At 47.8% G+C, this 17,447-nt stretch overlaps 3 protein-coding genes across 3 annotated transcripts in view; 2 read left to right on the top strand and 1 right to left on the bottom strand.

The window, feature by feature from the left end:
* Positions 1 to 10,840: 10,840 nt before the first annotated feature.
* Positions 10,841 to 12,708, top strand: Ppp1r35 (protein phosphatase 1 regulatory subunit 35). The gene is made up of 4 exons (XM_003470154.5): positions 10,841 to 11,185; positions 11,263 to 11,485; positions 11,569 to 11,705; positions 11,806 to 12,708. Exons 1-4 carry the CDS (start codon positions 10,973 to 10,975, stop codon positions 11,977 to 11,979), a joined length of 747 nt encoding a protein of 248 aa, XP_003470202.4. The 5' UTR covers positions 10,841 to 10,972; the 3' UTR covers positions 11,980 to 12,708.
* Positions 12,126 to 17,447, top strand: part of Zcwpw1 (zinc finger CW-type and PWWP domain containing 1) — a 27,069-nt gene continuing 21,747 nt past the window's right edge. Inside the window, exon 1 of the mRNA XM_063234214.1 lies at positions 12,126 to 12,276. The gene's annotated coding sequence lies outside the window, so the exon portion shown is untranslated. The remainder of the gene's footprint in view (positions 12,277 to 17,447) is intronic.
* Mepce (methylphosphate capping enzyme) lies at positions 12,884 to 17,442 on the bottom strand. Its single transcript, XM_003470155.5, has 4 exons — positions 15,375 to 17,442; positions 13,832 to 14,050; positions 13,554 to 13,680; positions 12,884 to 13,461 (listed from the first exon to the last, which is right to left on the bottom strand). Exons 1-4 carry the CDS (start codon positions 17,010 to 17,012, stop codon positions 13,409 to 13,411), a joined length of 2,037 nt encoding a protein of 678 aa, XP_003470203.2. The 5' UTR covers positions 17,013 to 17,442; the 3' UTR covers positions 12,884 to 13,408.

Below are 17,447 nucleotides of genomic sequence, written 5' to 3'. Positions count from 1 at the left end.
AGGTGGGGAAAGCAGGGGTCAGTGGCAAGGGCTTGGGACCCATCACAGCTGTGCCCCATACCTCTAATTTGGGGCCATGGTGGAGTTCCAGGACCTCCGAAAGCCACAGCCCACTGATCCGCAAATGGGGTTAATGAAAACAAACCTGGATGATCTGGAACTAGGGGTCTTGCATGCTAGGCAAGTGCTCTACCACTGAGCTACAACTCCAGCCCTTTAAAATTTTTTATGTTTTTCCAGGATTGTTAGCACTTGCCTGTAATCCCAGCTACAGTACTCCAGAGGCTGAGACAGGAATATCTTTAGTTCAAGGCCAACCTGGGCAACAAAGTGAGACCCTGTTTCAAAAAACAAAAAGGTCTTCATCTTATTAAAAAATTTTGCATGTCAAAAGAAAACTCCAACTGAGTGAAAAGAAAACCCACAAATTGGAAAAAAAAAAAAACTTAGTCAACTGTCCCTCAGACAAAGGACTTCTATCTGTAACACAAAAAATTTTAAAAAATCAGGCCCCCAAAATTCAAAGACCCAATACAAAAATGGATATCTGAGATGAATACACAGTTCTCAGCTGAAGAAATACAAGTGGCAAATAAATATATGAAAAAATGTTCAGCATGATTGGTCATCATAGAAATGCAAATTAAAACCACACTGAGATTCCCTCTCACTACAGAAAGAATGGCCAGGATCAAGAAAATTACCAACAACAAATGTTGGAGAGGCTGTGGGGAAAAAGGAACTCTCCTGCACTGTTGGTAGGAGTGTAGACTGGTGCAATCATTGTGGAAATCAGTCTGGAGGTTCTTAAAAAAGCTGGGTTTGAAGGTCCCATTTGACCCAGCTATTCTGCTTCTTGGCATATTCCCAGAAGAACTGAAAACGTTATATCACAGTGATATATGTGTACCCATTTTATAGTGGCACAATTTGTAATAGCTAAATCTTGGAAATAATCCAAATGCCCATCAACTGAGGAATGAATAAAAAAAGATGTAGTGTTTTTATACAGTGAAGTACTACTCAGCTATAAAGAAGGATCACATTGAGGCTTTTATAGGTAAATGAATGCGACTTGAGACTCATAAGTGAGATAAGTCAAATAAATCAAGCTCATATGTGTAAATACCATAGTTTCCTGAGTTTAAGAAACTGAAACAGTACATAAGATACAAAATCTTCAATTACTATTGTGAAAGGGTATGAAACTGCTCAAAGGGGAAAAATAACTGAGATAGGGAAAAGGAGAAAAGAAAGAAAGGAAAAGAAAAAAGATATAAATTTGTATATATCTACTTAAGATAGCTAAAATGATTGTACTACTAATCATTCTTGGAACAGAACAGTTAACATTCATAAGATTAGATCAATTTTGCATGCCTATATCTGGTAATCTGAGTAACTCTTTTGATGATAACTAGGCAGAATAACAACTTTTGTTATGTTCCTACCACCTTGTTGTGAAAGCCTATATTGTTATTGTTTTGGGTTTTTTGTTATTGTTATTTATTTGTCTCTTGTTTTTCTTGTATTTAGTTTAGTTTTGTTGTTCTTTTCTAATACAGAAAGAATAGAGGTACATGATAGGCTTATACATGCCTAGAATTTCTCCTAAAGAGTTTATAAGAATTGATTTTATTATGTGTGTGATGGTATGAACAGCTATTTTAAAGAAAATGAGACATTATGGTAGTCATTGGTGATTTCCTATCATCTTGTTTTGAAGTCCTATAATGATTTTATTCTTTGTTTTGATTGGTCTCAGTGTTTTTTATTATTTGATTTCAATATGTGTGAAGGTATGGACAGTTATATTGAAGAAACCAAAGAGACATTATGGTAGCCACTGTTGATTTCCTTTTGTCTTGTGTTAAAATCCTGTGTTGCTTATATTGTTCTGTTTTGCCTTCTTTTATTCTCTTAAAAAAAAGGTCAGTTTGATTCCAGGGTCTTTGTACCAGGTTTACATACTCAGGCTTGATTTTGTTGTCATTCTTGTTGTTTCATTGTTTGATTTATTTGTTTTTCAGTCAGGGTATGAATAAGTCAGAAAAATTGTACAGGCTAGATTCCATCTTGCAATTCTCCTGCCTCAGCCTCCAAGACTGCTGGGATTATAGGTGAGAGCCACCTCACCCAGCAGGAATCTGTATTTTTAACAGACTCCGGGTCCTAGTCTCAAAATCCTGACAGTCCACATTCCCATTCAGTGTGGTAGTGACTCACCAATTTCAGCAGACCCGTAACAGGGCTTGCTAAAGCCTGCCCTGCAGTTTCTGAATCTGTAGGCCTGGGGCTATGGGCCTGAGGGTTGCTTTTCCACAGGTCTGGAGGCAGGAGATGCTCTTGATGCCTGGTCCCCAAACGCATTCAGATCCACTTCTTCATTAACACCTTCAGAAAGGACCTATTCCCGTGTGCACCCACTCACCGGGTAGCAGGCACGGAGCAAGGCCTTGACCTTCACACAGCTGTGTGAAACAAATGCTCGCTCTGCTCTGCTCTGCACACGAGGAAGCGAGATTCACACAGGCGAATTCACTTTCTCAAGGTCCCAGAGCCAGCAAGGGCAGGACTTACACCAGGTCTTTCTGAGCCCAAGGTGGGCTGGCTCCCCTTCCTGTCACAGCCCCTGACTGGGGGAACCATGGTTGTTTTACCATTGTTCTTTAAAGGCCACCCTGCAGCTGCGTGATGAGTCTGCAGTCAGACACTAACTTTCCACCTCAATAATCATGCACCGAATCTAGGCCCACAACGCTGGGAACCTAACCACTGCTGTGTCTTGAAGAACAGCTTTTCTTCCCAATCCCGACAGGATGCCCGTTTCACACCCCTCAAATGCAAACATGTGTCTTTTATTCTGAGCCCCTTGACCACCCACATTAGTCAATCTTGACAGCTCTATCCATGGATTTTACCAAGAGGACGCTTTCTAGCAACACCAGGAGCTCTGCACCCTGTGGGACACATGCGAGCAGCCTTCAGGCAGCAGCTGGCTGTCCTTGGCACTGAGCTGGACAGTGGCACCACCGTGACCTGAGGAGAATGCCCCGGGATGATAAATGCCTCCTGCTGAAATCAAACATAAAAGCTGAAGGCTTCCCCCTGATGGCACAGTCCTCTCTGGGGCTCGCAGCTGCTCTCCAGCAGTGAAATCAATAAACCAAACTTTTCCAGCATCCTGGGATACTGGTGAATTCTTTTGACCACGTTGGCACCAGCCTCTCACACACCTGCCTGTCATGGTACTTGGTCATCGTGTCTTCAGATGCCAATGGAGCATTCTCGAAGCCCTGCTGAGGTGCAGGTCAGGACCTGAAGCCTCCTCTCACAGTGGCCCAGGTTCAGGACAATTTCCTGGTTACCATGTTTTTGGTTCTCAGTTCTTGGCCCAGAGAGCAGGAGGCAGGGAAGCGGTGCCTCCAGGGATCCTGAATGCACCTTGTTCACTGCCACTCCTTCTCTGAAGGCTTTTGGCCCTTGTCCCTCATGGAGGATGATACTGGTACAGCTGTACCAAGGGCTGAACCAAGCTGTACCCTAAGGCCGAGGCCAAGGAGTGGATCCCCATCACCCTTGCTAGGGAAGGCCTTGAACATAGAGTCCCTCAAGGAGATCTAGCTCCTCTCTCTACCTGTCAAGAAGTCACACTTGACTGATGTTTCCCAGGGTGCATCTCTCAAGGATAAATCTCTGAAGATGCTGCTTGGCACAGAAGCCTCTGGAGCTGACCAGTGGCCCAGGTTGAAGACATTTGTGACCATCTGGACTATAGCAGTTACATTGGTCTGGGTGTCAAGTGGTCCAAGGAGGGAGCTACTGCCATCTGTGGGCCCCCTACGCTGGCCAACCCCTCCATGGTCCCTGTGCAGAGAGACCACAGGGGGAGAAGGTCATCCAGTATCACTGAGGCTCTGGCATCGTCTCAGGCTCTGTGCCCAAATAGCTGCTGCTGATGGCGGTGTAGCAGATTGTGGTGCCTCTGCCTGGCCTGCACTGCCACTCTGGGCAGCTTTGCCAAGGCCAACGTGTTGTTGTATGCAAGGCTATAGCAACCTGACTCCCGACCTCTGGAAAGGGACCATTTCTACCAATTCATTGACCATGTTGTGAAAACCCCCACCAGGGTCTCTGATCTCTATCGGGATGATTCAAGCTTCAGCAGTGGGTCCATCAGAGTTTTTAATACAAGAAAAAGAAAATGAATGAAACCAAAAAATAAAAAGCCTTTGGAGCCAGGTATGTATGGTGCCACGAGCCTGTAATTCTAGGATGCTGCAAGGCTGAAGCAGGAGCACCTCCAATTCAACACCAGCCTGGGAATCTTGACAACTTTGTCTCAAAAGTAAAATAGAGCACAGGGCCTTAGGGAAGGGAGGTCCCTTTACTTTTCAAACTGGTTCCAGGAAGAGTTTCCAACCCAGAAGCAGAAAGGCCCAGGCTCTGCGGGAAGGGCAGGGGAGCCGCAGACCCCAGGGTCCTGGGCTCAGGAGGGCAAGGAGGCTGCAGGTGTCTCCAGGCACCTGTCAGTGCTGCCCAGGAGGTCCCCTGTGTGACAGCCTGTTGTAGGGGGCGGGGGCAGGGGCACGGAGGTCGGGCCAGGCTGCAGGCCTGGTGGAGGGGTGTGCAGCACCTGGAGAGGGCCCTCAGAAGAGGGAGAGTGTGGAGGAGAAAAAGTGAGCAGAGGGAGCCCCAAGGGTAGCTGATTCCAGTTTCCTTTGCTCCACAGAGGCCTGCCCAGACCTGGGTTTCTCCCTGGGACCCCACTCCCGCGTGCTATGAGTGTGAGACAGAGACTGAAGCCCCTCAAGACCGTGCTGTTCCCCAGTCTTTTCTTTGTGGTGGCTGCTCTGTGCACCTCCCCTCAGTTTATGAGATTTTGTTTTGGTTTTATTTCATTTTTCAGTATTGTAGATTAAAGACAGATCTTTTGCAATGAGTTACATCTCTAGCTATTTCTTGTATTTTTACTTTGAGACATGGTCTCCTTAAATTCCCTGGCTCGCCTCGGTTCAAATCTACAATCCTCCTGCCTCAGCCTCCTAGATCCCTGGCAATATAGGCACATACTACCACACCCAGTTTGACTCTGGGATCTGCATTGTCCAGGAGCCCTGAGGAAGGGAGATGGCATCAGGTCAGATGTAGTGTGTCAAAGGGAGGGAATGTGAGTCTCCAAGCACATGTTGAAGTCATGAGATGGGAAGGCCAGGTTGAGTAATATATACTCACTGGAATATTCCATATCTCAAACATTTACTGAGTGTCTCCTGTATGTCAGGTACTGTGCTGGGGGAGGCCTGTGCTACTGTGGTGAACAAAGTCTGAGGGAGAGATCTGGAACTCAAGGGGGCTCTCCCTGAGATACACAGCAGGTGTGGAGGGAGGAGAAAAGCCAGGAAAATAATATGAGGGTACAATAGGGAAGTCAGTAATGGGGAACTCTCAGTGAGAAAGCAGTGCTTAACACTGAGGCCCTGGGTCTGAGTCCCAGCACCAGAATGAAACAAAAATAGAAAACAAAACAAAACCAACCAATAAAACCCCAAAGCATTAGCATTTTCCAAAGGGGTTTCTGTAAAGTAGGAGTGAGGGACAGTAAAAGAGGTGAGGCTAGCATGAGAGGCATGGAGGAGGGAAGAAGGGGGGCAGCCAAGAGCGGAAATGAGGAGTGTGGGTTGCATCTTAGCCCTACAAGATGCCCTGAAAAGATTTGAGGTAGAGAGATGTTATGTTTCAAGTTACAGCAGAAAGATCTCTCTGAAAATTTTACAGATTTATCTACCTAGTAGAAATCAACAGACAACCAATGAAAACAGGTTTTAAAATAAAGAATAGTGGGGCTGGGGATTTAGCTCAGCGGCATAAGCTTCTCACTTGCAGGCAGGCAGTCGTGAGTTTGATCCCTGGTATCGATAAAAAGGAAAAAGACAAAACAAAGAAAGAAAGAATAAAATAAAGTAAAAGAGCTGGGCATGGTGGCACATGCCTGTAATCCCACTGGGAAACTGAAGCAGGTGGGTTGCTGTAAGTTTGAGGCCAACGTGGGCTTCATAGTTCAGGGGAAGGCTGAACTGCAGGGTGAGACTTTATCTTTAAAAAAGGAATAAAGTAGAAGGAAGTCATGCACTAGTGTGGAGGCTCACTACTGTAATTAAGTCAGTGTAGGATTAACAAATATGTAATAGACACACAGATTACTGATATAAGCAGCTAAGTTAGAAATTAATAGGCTGTCAGAAAGCGAAGGCAGTGCAGAAAATGAGGCACTTCAAAACTGTGCCTAGAGGCCCATCTTGACAAGGCCAGGCCTCAGGATGAAGTGACAATGGCCAGGTTTACATGCCTCCTAAGGGATAACACCAACTTGAGAATTATAATTATCATCACCTAGCTCAGGAAGTCCAGATAGTCATCAGATGTCCGGGTGAGTGATCAGAAGTTTGGATCATTGCTCTCCAAAAAGTTTCTGTTCTTTTCATTAGAATTTACAGATTTCCTTCTGAGTCATGGTGCCAAACAGCACAGCTAAGAGGTTCATTGTTAAGAGGCCCAACTGACTAGACCACCCTTTTCTGTAACTCCTACTGGTTACACCCCGCATTCAAAGAATTCTGGGAAACTCACATGACACAAAAGGGAGGCAGTGACCATGGAGGATGTAACTGTAAACTTCACTAGGAATGAGTGGGCTCTGCTGAATCCATCCCAAAAAAAGCACTACAAAGATGAGCCATGGGAAATATTTAGGAATCTAAATGCTATAGGAAGGAGTCGGGACCACCAGCAAATGGAAGAATACAAAAATTGCTCAAGAAATCTCAGAAATGAAGAGGTAGTAAAATACTGTCATTGTAAAACTTGCAATCAACATTGAAAACATATTCCTTTGGACTTTAGATACCAATGTGGTCATGCAAAAAGCTGCCTTAAAGCCAACTAAAAGTCTTGTTTGTGGAGAGATTCTAATTGGGAATTTATCATGAAATGTGCCCATCTTACCTTACCCTGGAGAGAAGCCACAGGAAAATTTGGGATCTGATGACAAGCTGAGTAAATGTAACGAACATGGAAGAAACCTGCAGTGACTTTCAGTCCCAAGGAGCAGTGCAAGGACAAAGAATGGAGAGGAACCCTATCAAAAGGAGCAATGTGGGAAATCCTACTGTGAACTTAGTAAAAGAGCTCACTCTAGAGAGAAGGTAATTGTTGGTCAGAAAGGTGTGAAAGTTACCAGCCCCCCCCCATGGTTTTCAATTCCATGAATGAATTCACACTGAAAAGAAACCAAATGTATGCAAGCAAATGGAAAAATCTTCAATACTCAAAACTGCAAAATTCTTGAAAGAATATATATAGAGAAGAATCCCCATGTATATAAGCAATGTGGAAAATTATTCACTACAAAAACTTATTCTAACATACATGAAAAAAAATCATACAGGGGAGAAACCTTATATTTGCCAAAACTGTAGGAATGTATTCACTGCACATTAATCTTGTCAAATACACGAAAGTACTTATACTAGGAAGAAATTTAATGTGTGCAAGCACTGTGGAAAAGCATTCACCACAAAGACTTATTTTAACATACATTTAAAAATTCATGCTAGGGAGAAACCTTATGTGTGCAAGCACTCTGGGAAAACATTTGCTGCACTTCAATCTTGCCAAATACATGAAAGAACTCACAGTGGGGAGAAAACTTTTGTGTGCAAGTAAAATGGAAAGGCATTCGCTACATACCAATTTGTCAAGTACGTGAAAACTCACACAGACAAGAAAATATATGCATGTGAGCCATGTAGAAAAAGATTTGCTACTGAGTCCTCCTTTTATATAATGAATCTCACCCTGGAGAGGAACCCAATGCATATAAACAATGTGGAGGAAGCATTCAGTGAAAATCTCCCAAACCTGGTCTTTACTGGTGGGATTTCTATCAGCCTTCTGGTCTTCTGAGCTCTGACCAGAATCTCGCATACAGAACAGCCTAAAGTGTTCCAGTGCTACTCTCTCAGGCAACATCTCTGGACCTTTCCAAAATCTTCCCACCAGCCATTCCCATAGTCTCTTGAACCTATGGGTCAGGTACAGTTACAGCAACAATTCCACTTCCCTGGTACCAAATTCTGTGTTAGTTATTTTTCTCTCACTGCTGAGAGAAAATATCTGATGCCCCAAATTAAGGAAGGAGAGGTTTATTTAGTGCACAGTCTGTGGAAGTTTCAGTTCATAATTGGCTGGCTCCAAGGCAGAGTGACACATGGCAGAGCAACAATTCATGGTAGTGGAAGACAGCAAAAGCAGTGTGCAAAAAGGGGAGAAGGCTCTTTCTGTCCCTTATGTTGTATGTACACTACCCATTCTAGGGTGTGTATGGCACTCACACCCATAATCTCAACATTGGATTGTGAATCAATCACAAATTCTAGAAGCCTGCTCCCATGACTGCATGAGGCTTTGGGGGGACACTGAGACACGAATCACATCACAAAATGTTATGAGATGCTGTGAAATATATAATAGCTGAAATGCAAGTAAAACATCCTGTATGTACTCATAGCCATATTCAAAAATATATTTATTGTGACACCTCGCTAGCTGAAAGCATTCACAGGTCTGCCACACTTAGCACAGATTTCTCATGGTGATCACAGGAATGTAAAAGACTTATGGAAAAATCATGGGTCAAAATCCTGGAACTCAGCCACTAGGTCCTTATTCATACAGTAGTAAACCAAACAATGTAGTGAACAGACTTGTTGCTCCCATCTCACAAACTAATCAGAATGTGACATTTGACCATTCTTTTTTCCATTTCCAGTTGATGTTACATTTGGTAACAGAGCACAAGCTGACCAGAACAGGAACTGTACACAGGAACAAAGCAGAAATTCCAGATAAAATGTTGCAGTTTCAAAACAGAGAACTGTATAGTGCAATCTTTGAATATCATAGATATAACATTGGCCTCAGATATGGCAAAGAAAAGCAAACTGGTACTGCTGATGTCAACACTTCACTATAATGGAAACATTTGATAGAGAACTTTTGACAAAAGGGAAGCCTGAAAAGGAAGCTCTCAACAACACAACTTAAGGTGGAGTAGAGGTTGTTGCTGAGTTATGCAGCAGCTATGATGTCACTTGAAACACAAAATATTGGCCAGTGGTTGTTTTTCACTCAATCCTAAACATTGTGTGGCATAAATAGTTTGATAGTTTACAAAGAAAATAACAAGTGTAAAATATCATGGAGAAATTTTCTTAAAGGATTGGGACTAGAGTGCACAAGAGATTATTTACAGCAGAGGAAAAACAAAATGTTTCTTCTCAAGGAAGTATGCAAAAAGTTGTAGAGCACCCTGGTGAGATGGCAGGTCAATAGACTGGTGCAGTAGCATAAAGACAACAAGAAAATAAGATGTCAACTGTGTCCTACAAGCAAGTACAGGAGGATGAAATACACGCTATCAGTATAAGCGATACTTGTGTGTGGAACATGCATTTTTCATTTGTGAAGACTTCCTGGGGTGTGACATTTGAAATAAAGCTTACTTTTGTGGTAGAGTTCTATTGGTATTTTCATTGTAGTTCCTGTAGGAATTTGTTTCTTATGTTATTTTTTAGGGTTTGTAAGGAAGTACACAGCTGATATGAAAATATTGATGTTTATTCTAAATGTACAATACATATTAAGGACTTAATAATTTGTTTTATTGATATTTTACTATCCTGTTAACTACACACCGTGTAAGAATTAGGAAGACCACTGAGATGTCAAGTATGTCCAACAAAAAGGCCAGAAAAAAAAAAAAAAGCCAAGAAAGCAAAAGACATGTGATGTCACTGTATGTGATAGGTGTGTATGGAATGTGCTATTGTCATGTGTGCAGACTGCCTTAGATGTGTTAATTGAAGATTTTTTTTGAAGCCTGCTATTGGTATTTTCATTGTAATTCATGTGAGAACTTATTTCTGATGTTCCATTTTAGACTTGATACACCAAAAACCAATCGATGTTTGAAATTTTTAATGGTTTATTAACAACGAATATTAAAGCTCAATAATTTTGTAATATTTTTCTTAAGTACTTTCTGTTTAATATAATGAAATTCATAAAATTAAACCAATAGAAATAGTTTAAAGAATAAATATGGGTCAAATCCACATATATGCATCTTGATGACAAAATTAGTCTCATTTTGTGTTTATGACGCTAGCCATATACCCCTGCTAGGTACCGCAGTTCCCTATCGGTTCAATATTAGCTAAGCGGCTATACTTGTAATCTTATTGGTTCATTATAGTTTGACCCGCCTCCTGATTTTGCTCTGTAAAACGAGAAGCGGCCTCAGCGGCAACCCACTTTCAAGACCCCTCGTGTCTCTCAAGCACTCTTAATAAAAACCTATCCTACTTTTATCTTCTGTTGTTCCTTGGAATTCAATCTTTGCTATCGAGGGGCAGGAACATCTGACCTGTAGCAGATTAGCAGTTAAATTTCTCCATTGTCAGTGACATGGAGCAGTGGCACGGCGCAGGGACACTGTGTTGTTTAGTTAAGCTTGTTCCACTCGGCGCAGTACAGCGAGGATTAACTTTACACTCGACCAGAAATTGAGATTCACACAGGCCAGGAAGCCGTACTAGAGTTTTGGAAAGGAGAAGTGATCCTAATGAGGACCAGTGGACTTCTAAAGTTTCGATAGTAACACTTCGCCTCAGGGGCAGAGATAGGTTTGGCAAGCAGAAACCTTCTGGAAGACGGGGGGCGGGGCAAAGGAAATGACGTCCTAGGCGCACCAATGGGGCGGGGCGAGATAGCCTCAGCACCCGCCCCTCTCGTAAGGATAACGGTTTCCGGTAGAGGTGTCAGGAGGGGCGGGGGCGCTGAGGAGGCGGCGAGTCTGAAATCTGCAATTGCAGGCCAACTTGCGATCTCGCACCCTCTCAGCAATCCCGAGATGATGAGCTGTAGGGAGCCAGACCTGGAGTCTGTGGCAGTCCCGGGCCCACCTCCAGATCCCCCAGCCCCAGAACCCCGAGCCCCAGTGCCCGAGCCTGGCCTGGACCTGAGTTTGAGTCCGCTGCCCGAGAGCCCGGAACCGCAGGACAGCAGCCCAGGGCGGAGGAAGGGGCGGGCGAGCCGACGAGTCGGAGCCCAGAGAGGGCGGCAGGTGAGCCGCGGAGAGGCCTGCCTCCAGCTCCAGGCCTACGGAGGCGCAGCCCTCACCGCCTCGCTCTCCGCCCCCAGGTCCGCTTTCGCCTGGCGCCAGCGCGGTCCCCGGTCCGGCCGGAGCCGCCGTCTGCCGCGCCGCACGAGCTGGAGGCTCCTGCGCCGCACAGCAGCCTGGCCTTAGGCCTCGAGTTGCAGGCCGCGCGCGCTGCGGCTCCGTTTGATGCCGCGAAGGCCGTGGAGGAACAGCTGCGGAAGTCATTCCAGACCCGCTGCAGCCTGGAGGGCAGCGTGGCGGAGGGTGAGGCGGGCGTGCGGCCAGCGGGGCGCGGGAGTCGCGGCGGCGGGAGTTGTTGCTCACGCCCGTTGCCCTCGCGCCCACAGGGCTGAACGTGCCGCGCTCCCGGCGGCTCTTCCGGAACCTGGTGAGCCTGCAGGTGCCGGAGGAGCAGGTTCTCAACGCCGCGCTGCGAGAGAGGCTGGCGCTGCTGCCACCGCAGGCCCGCGCCCCGCCCCCGAAGGTGAGGGGACCGCAGCTGGGCTCTCTCCGCGTCCCCTGCCAGCCCTCGTCGCGGATTCTTCGTTCCCCTCTAACCTGGCTTTGGGGACTGATTCTAACAGGAGCCACCTGGACCAGGGCCCGACATGACCGTGCTGTGCGACCCAGACTCATTGTGCTATGAATCTCCACACCTGACGGTGGACGGGCTGCCCCCTCTCCGCCTGCAAGCCCGGACTCGCCCCCCAGAGGACACCTTTCTCATGCACCGGACACTCAGGCGGTGGGAGGCTTAGATACCAGAGCTCCTTGGATCGCTGGTTTCTACTTTTGTCAAAACTTTTTGGAATAAAGTAGTGTGGCTAATAGATGAAATTTGACGGAGCCAAACTTGGGGCCAAAACCCTACCAGGGGTTTGCCCACTTTGCTGCAGGCTGGACAGTTTTGGGCCTTCATTTTGGGAACTTGGTAAAAAGGGATGACAAGTGGAAAACACTGTTCAAGTCAGGAATTAGATTACTCTGCCGGCTTCCTGCCTCCAATAATTACAGCCACCACTTTGATGTCACCAAGCTCAACCAATTATTTAATGGTAAGCATGTGAGCTTAGCATCCACAAGGCCCATTGACAGGGAAAGATATCCTCCCCTCCTCCATTGCCTATCACATTGATGAGTGGCTTTCCTGTGTCTCAAGGATCCTGTAAGGGGGTCCTTTGCAATTACCTGCTTTTACTGCCAATTACCTGCTTGCTTTACCGAGGGCCATTTTGTTTACACCTGACCCGAGTGCTCAGGATTTGCTGAATGACTGTTCAACGCTCCAGTGATCCTTGACAAACCACTTAAGCGCTTTACGTTGCTGACTGCCAATAGATTTCCCAAACATAAAAAGATGAATGGTGGGTTCTAGGAGTTTGTGGCTCTGACCCCGAGTACATTTTTCTAGCTCCCTAAGGTCCTACAAAGTTAGCCTTTTGCCCAAAACTCACACGAAATAAATTGTCAACACAATTTTGAAGGAAGTTGAAAAGTTGCACATCAAAAATTGTGTTATACCTCCCTTTTGCTGATACTGATAGCCTTCGGCAGTCTCCCCAACCCTAAAAACTTGCACTCTTCCTTGAGACCTGAGAACTGACAGGAAGCACAGGTTCTGAGGTGCCATCCATTCTCCAGCTAGAAAGCAGTAGACACAGGTGTGGGGGCCATTGCCCAAGACATCAAGTTTATTGTGCTCTCGCATTCCAAACCCAGCCCTCTTCCCCACTGGGGGACAGCAGAAGGAAGGATTTTCACAGTACAGTGTGCCTCCCTGCCAAGCTTCCCCCTCTAACCCTCAGTCTATTCTGTGGTCCACTGAACTGCAGCTAGAGAAAAGGGCTGAGGAGAACAGAGAATCTCCCTGGGAGAGTGGAAGGAAAGGATTGGAGAATTTGATGCTTGCCACTTCCCATATCCTAGGAGAACAGATCAGCAATCCATCCATGCCATCCAGCCCAATGGGCAGGGGGAGCAGAAGATGACAGTAACTCCAGCACAGCTGGACTTGCTGCTCAAATGCCAGAGGATGTAGGGAGGTGGCTGGAGCAGCAACTTTTTAAAAAGCTTTCTTTGCAGATCCAAGACAGGAACTTTAGAGTCAGAAAGACCTGGGATAGTTTTCTCCCAGGTCCTTAGAAGCAGCAAGGGCAGCCTCTTCACACCATCTCTTCAGGGGGCCACTTAGTGGTCCAGGGAATGGGCCTTGTGGAACAGGTACACAGGACGCTGGAAGCCTAAGGGGGGAAAGCATTCAATCAGGAAATAGGCTGACAAGACCTTGGGATTCCACAGGGTCTGCTCTCTCAGCAAAATGAGCCAGCCTTACCTTTGGAGGTGTTGTGGGGTGTGGCCACGAGCTCATAGCTGGAGAAGCCCACCTCTGGGGATGTCAGGTAAGAACTGAACTGTTCCGGCTTTAGCTGGATTCGGTAGTAGTTCTTGTAGATTGTTTCCTGGGGAGAAGAAAGGCAAGGAGATCATGTTAGGTAACTCCTCCTACCCTGGCCACAAATAGGGCCCTTCATCTTACTCAGAAAGTCTGCTTCCTTGACTTTCTTGCCCTAGTCAAAGGATTATTTGTATTTGTACAGAAGTCCAACTCACTGTGAGAGTCTTTCTCTTGCCATAGGATGACCATGGCTGGGGCTCTAGGACCAGAATGCCTCCAGGGCGCAGGTGCCTGTAGATCCTTCGGAACATGCGCTTCAATCCCTCGTCTCCCCAGTTCAGATGCACCCACTTGGTGAGGCTGAGGCAGAGCACCACATCATACTCAGCTGTCTGGGCCTCCACCAACTCCTCTCGATCCAGCACATAGTTGCCCTAAAATCAAGAATGGGGTGACATTAGTAAGGAACCCAAAAAAACCACTGGCCTCCACAACTGGTCCTTAACTGAGAAATTCCTACAGCTGCACTTCAGCTGGTTGTCACATTTTTCTGTTTATACTCCTTGGAAAATTTCCCAAAGGTACCCTGTTGCAGTCTCATTTTCAATTTATATTTTCCTGGCTCTGTTTTCTACTGGGGGAAAATTAATAAATTTAAAAGGGAGGCCAGGTAATTTTAAATTGATTAAGTGGGCTAGGCATAGTGGTGCAAGCCTGTAATTCTAATACTCTTGTGGAAGGCTGAGGCAGGAAGATCACTATGAGTTTCAGACCAGCCTGGGCTACAAAGTGAATTTAAGGCCAGCCAGAACTACATAATCAAGCTCCGTCTTAAAAAAAAAAAAAAAAAAAAAAAATTGAGCAACTGATCCTTGTGATTTTCTAAGCTGGGATACTCCCACACAAATATGAGGCAATTCATGTTATACAGGGAGCCTAGCCAGGTTAAGAGGAGACCCATGGGTCCTTGGTTGGGCAAAATTTCAGACCTATTCTTTATCTGAAATGAAAAGTCACATCCCACAGGAAACCTTTTCTAGATGATAAGTTCACCATTACCCTCTGGAATGTCCTTTCTTGAGGCTTAACCAATACACTGGCAGATACTTCTGCAGACAGCTGAGGACAGTTTTGTGGGAAGCTATGTGCTGCTAGGAACTTCTTCCATACAGAAGAGTCTCTGTCCCCCTCCTGTTATTCAGGGTCATCATGAAGAAAATCTAAAGCCTAGTGCTGGATTGGGTTCCTGAAAACTGACCCTTCTCAAACTCTGTATCTAGGGAAACGCAAACAGCTGATACGAAATATGGTCCCTATCAAAGGACGGATGCTACACATACTAAATCTGCCACTACCCTAGTCTCCCCCCCCCCCCCAAGGCATTCCCTTCTTATACTCAAACCCTCAGGTCTCTCAGTAGGTTCTAAGACCAGGTTTCATCTGGAATGAAGTGAGTGGCAGAAGCATCCTCCAAAAAACAGGGCTATGGAAATCATCCCAATCTTGGGTAAGATCTTTGCAATCCTAAGAAAAACCCCAGGGTTAAGGAGCTCCATGGTAAGAGACACACTCCCAGGTTATAGGAGAGAGAAACCCTGCAGAGGTTCTCACTGACCAATCCAGACCTTTCTCTTGCGGAGCTGGTTTTCCTAGTGAGGAGTGGATACAGGGAAATACTTCCCGGTAATAGCCATTCCACCACTTTCTCAATCTCATCTTCCTACCTGGCCCCTATTCCAAGGGCCTTCAGACTCTTACCGTGACGAAGACCACATTGTTGGGGAAGACAGATGTGTCTGCTCCATCCAAGGGGACTTGGGGTGCTGCAATAGGACCCCGGCTGGCTGTCAGTGAGGCTGGGAAGCAGCTTCTTTTTTTGACGGTGGCAGTCCCTTCCTCACTTTCTCCCCCTGGCTCCTGCTCAGAAGTCTGTGGTGGGAGACGCAGCTCCTCAGACAGGTAGTGTCGGATATTTTGGCGGGCTGAGTGGATGAGCCGGGCATCGATATCCAGCCCTACCATGCGGGATGGGCCCCACTTGCAGGCAATGCTCAGGGTGAGATGACCCACATTGCAGCCAAGATCAAGGACGTCCCGGCCCCGAAACCACTCAGGCTTCAACACCCGAAGGCGCCCATCCTCACAGGAAGGATTGCGATACCCATAGTACTTGCAATAATTCCCATACTGGAACTTGCGCTGTTGCTTTTTGAAGCCTGCTGTAGGTAGCGGGTGGTGGCGGCCTCCCCCACTCCCTCGGCCCTTTTCCTTGGGACCCTGGCCTCCACCCCTAGCCCCTGCCTCCGACTTGCTGGAAGTCCTGCGTCGTTTGCGATGTCGGGAGGAGGAAGACGAGGGTGCAGAGGTAACTGAGGCAGCTGGAGGGGCTGAAAGGGAGCCTGAGGGACCCTGCAGGGCAGATGGAAGGGGAGACACGACCTCATCCCTGCAGTTGATGGCTGTGTTGAGTTCATAGGGTTGGGGGGCATCCCGGTTCTGGCCCCGGTGCCGTTGTTGCTGCGTGGCACCCTCCCCTTGAAGTGAGGGAGTCAAGGGGGCTGTGGGTAGCACCGCGTGGCTATCGGTCCCTCCAGATGCCTGCTGCTGTTGGTGGTGCTGTCCCCGGTGTCTATGCCGCTTGCGACCAGTCTTGAGTGGCGAAGCAAGAACTACGTGGGCCTCATCAGTGCAAGTATTGAGACTGAGCGGGTCTGTGATATCTTTGGGGATGAGGATCTCCACTGGATCTCGTCCCTTGGCCGGAAGTGGGGATGACTTAGGGGTCTCCGCATTAAGTGCACGACTCACTTCCTCATCCAGGAGGCTATTCAGGTTCAGGGGATCAAAGATATTGCCCCCCAGGAGGAAGTTGGAAGGCAACACGGGATCACAGTCCGAATTCACCCGCCGGCGTCTCTTAAAGGCCGGATGTTTGAAGCCGCCACCACCTCCTCCCACATTACAGCTATTTCTTCTCTTGCCCCCACCTCCCCCGGGGGGCCGGTGAGGTTGGTAGCCATTTCGGGGCCGGGGAGGGGCAGGGGGCCCCAGTTCAGTCCCCGCCCCTCCCCGGCGCTCCTCCCCCACGTCCTGGGGAGCGGCTCGCCCGTGGGGCTCCGCCAGGCGGGCCTCCCCGTGCGGCTGCGCCTGGGGGCCGCCCCCTCGCTGCGGCTGGGCCGGACCGCCCCGGGGACTGGCAGGGGTCCCAGAACCCGGAGGCCCCACCGAGAGTGTGCAGGGGCCCGGGCTGCGCTCTGTCCCGCCGCAGGGCTCTCCGGAGGCGGCCTCCCGGTGCGGCTGCACCCCGGGGCCGCCCCCTCCGCCCGACTCATCTTTGAGTGGAGGCGGCGGGGCCGGCACCAGAAACGGCTCCTTCTCCGCCGCCATCTCGATCATTTCCTCCCCTTATTCCGTCCCAGTCGGAGTACGGGGGTGGGGAGATCGGGGGCTTAAGCCCCCTTTCCTGGACCGCGTTCCCTTCCCCCCTTTCCCGAGTGCGCGCGCAGCTCTGTTCCGATCGCCTCGAGCCCAAGCGCTTTCCCCCTCCCCGAAGCGCGCCCTACTCGCCCGCGAGCCCAAAACAAGATGCCCGCGAGACCCGAACAACCCGAAGAATCAACCGCGCGTGCGCCGACCCCTTTCTCCGCCACCACTACCACTCCGCCGCGAGCGCGCACGGCTAGCGCGCGTTCTTCTCGCCCCCGGACCACGCATGCGCACTCCGCCACCACCCTGGCTGCGCGCGCATCCGAATGCGAACCAACTTAACGGCTCCAGGAGTTTAAATATAGCCTCCCTTTAGTCCCCCACCAGAAGCCCACCACCCAGAAC

Source organism: Cavia porcellus, unplaced genomic scaffold, assembly GCF_034190915.1.
Source record: "Cavia porcellus strain 051 isolate PalLab524CR breed Dunkin Hartley unplaced genomic scaffold, mCavPor4.1 scaffold_23, whole genome shotgun sequence".
NCBI lineage: Eukaryota > Metazoa > Chordata > Mammalia > Rodentia > Caviidae > Cavia > Cavia porcellus.
This window is presented reverse-complemented; position numbering and strand designations above follow the sequence as displayed.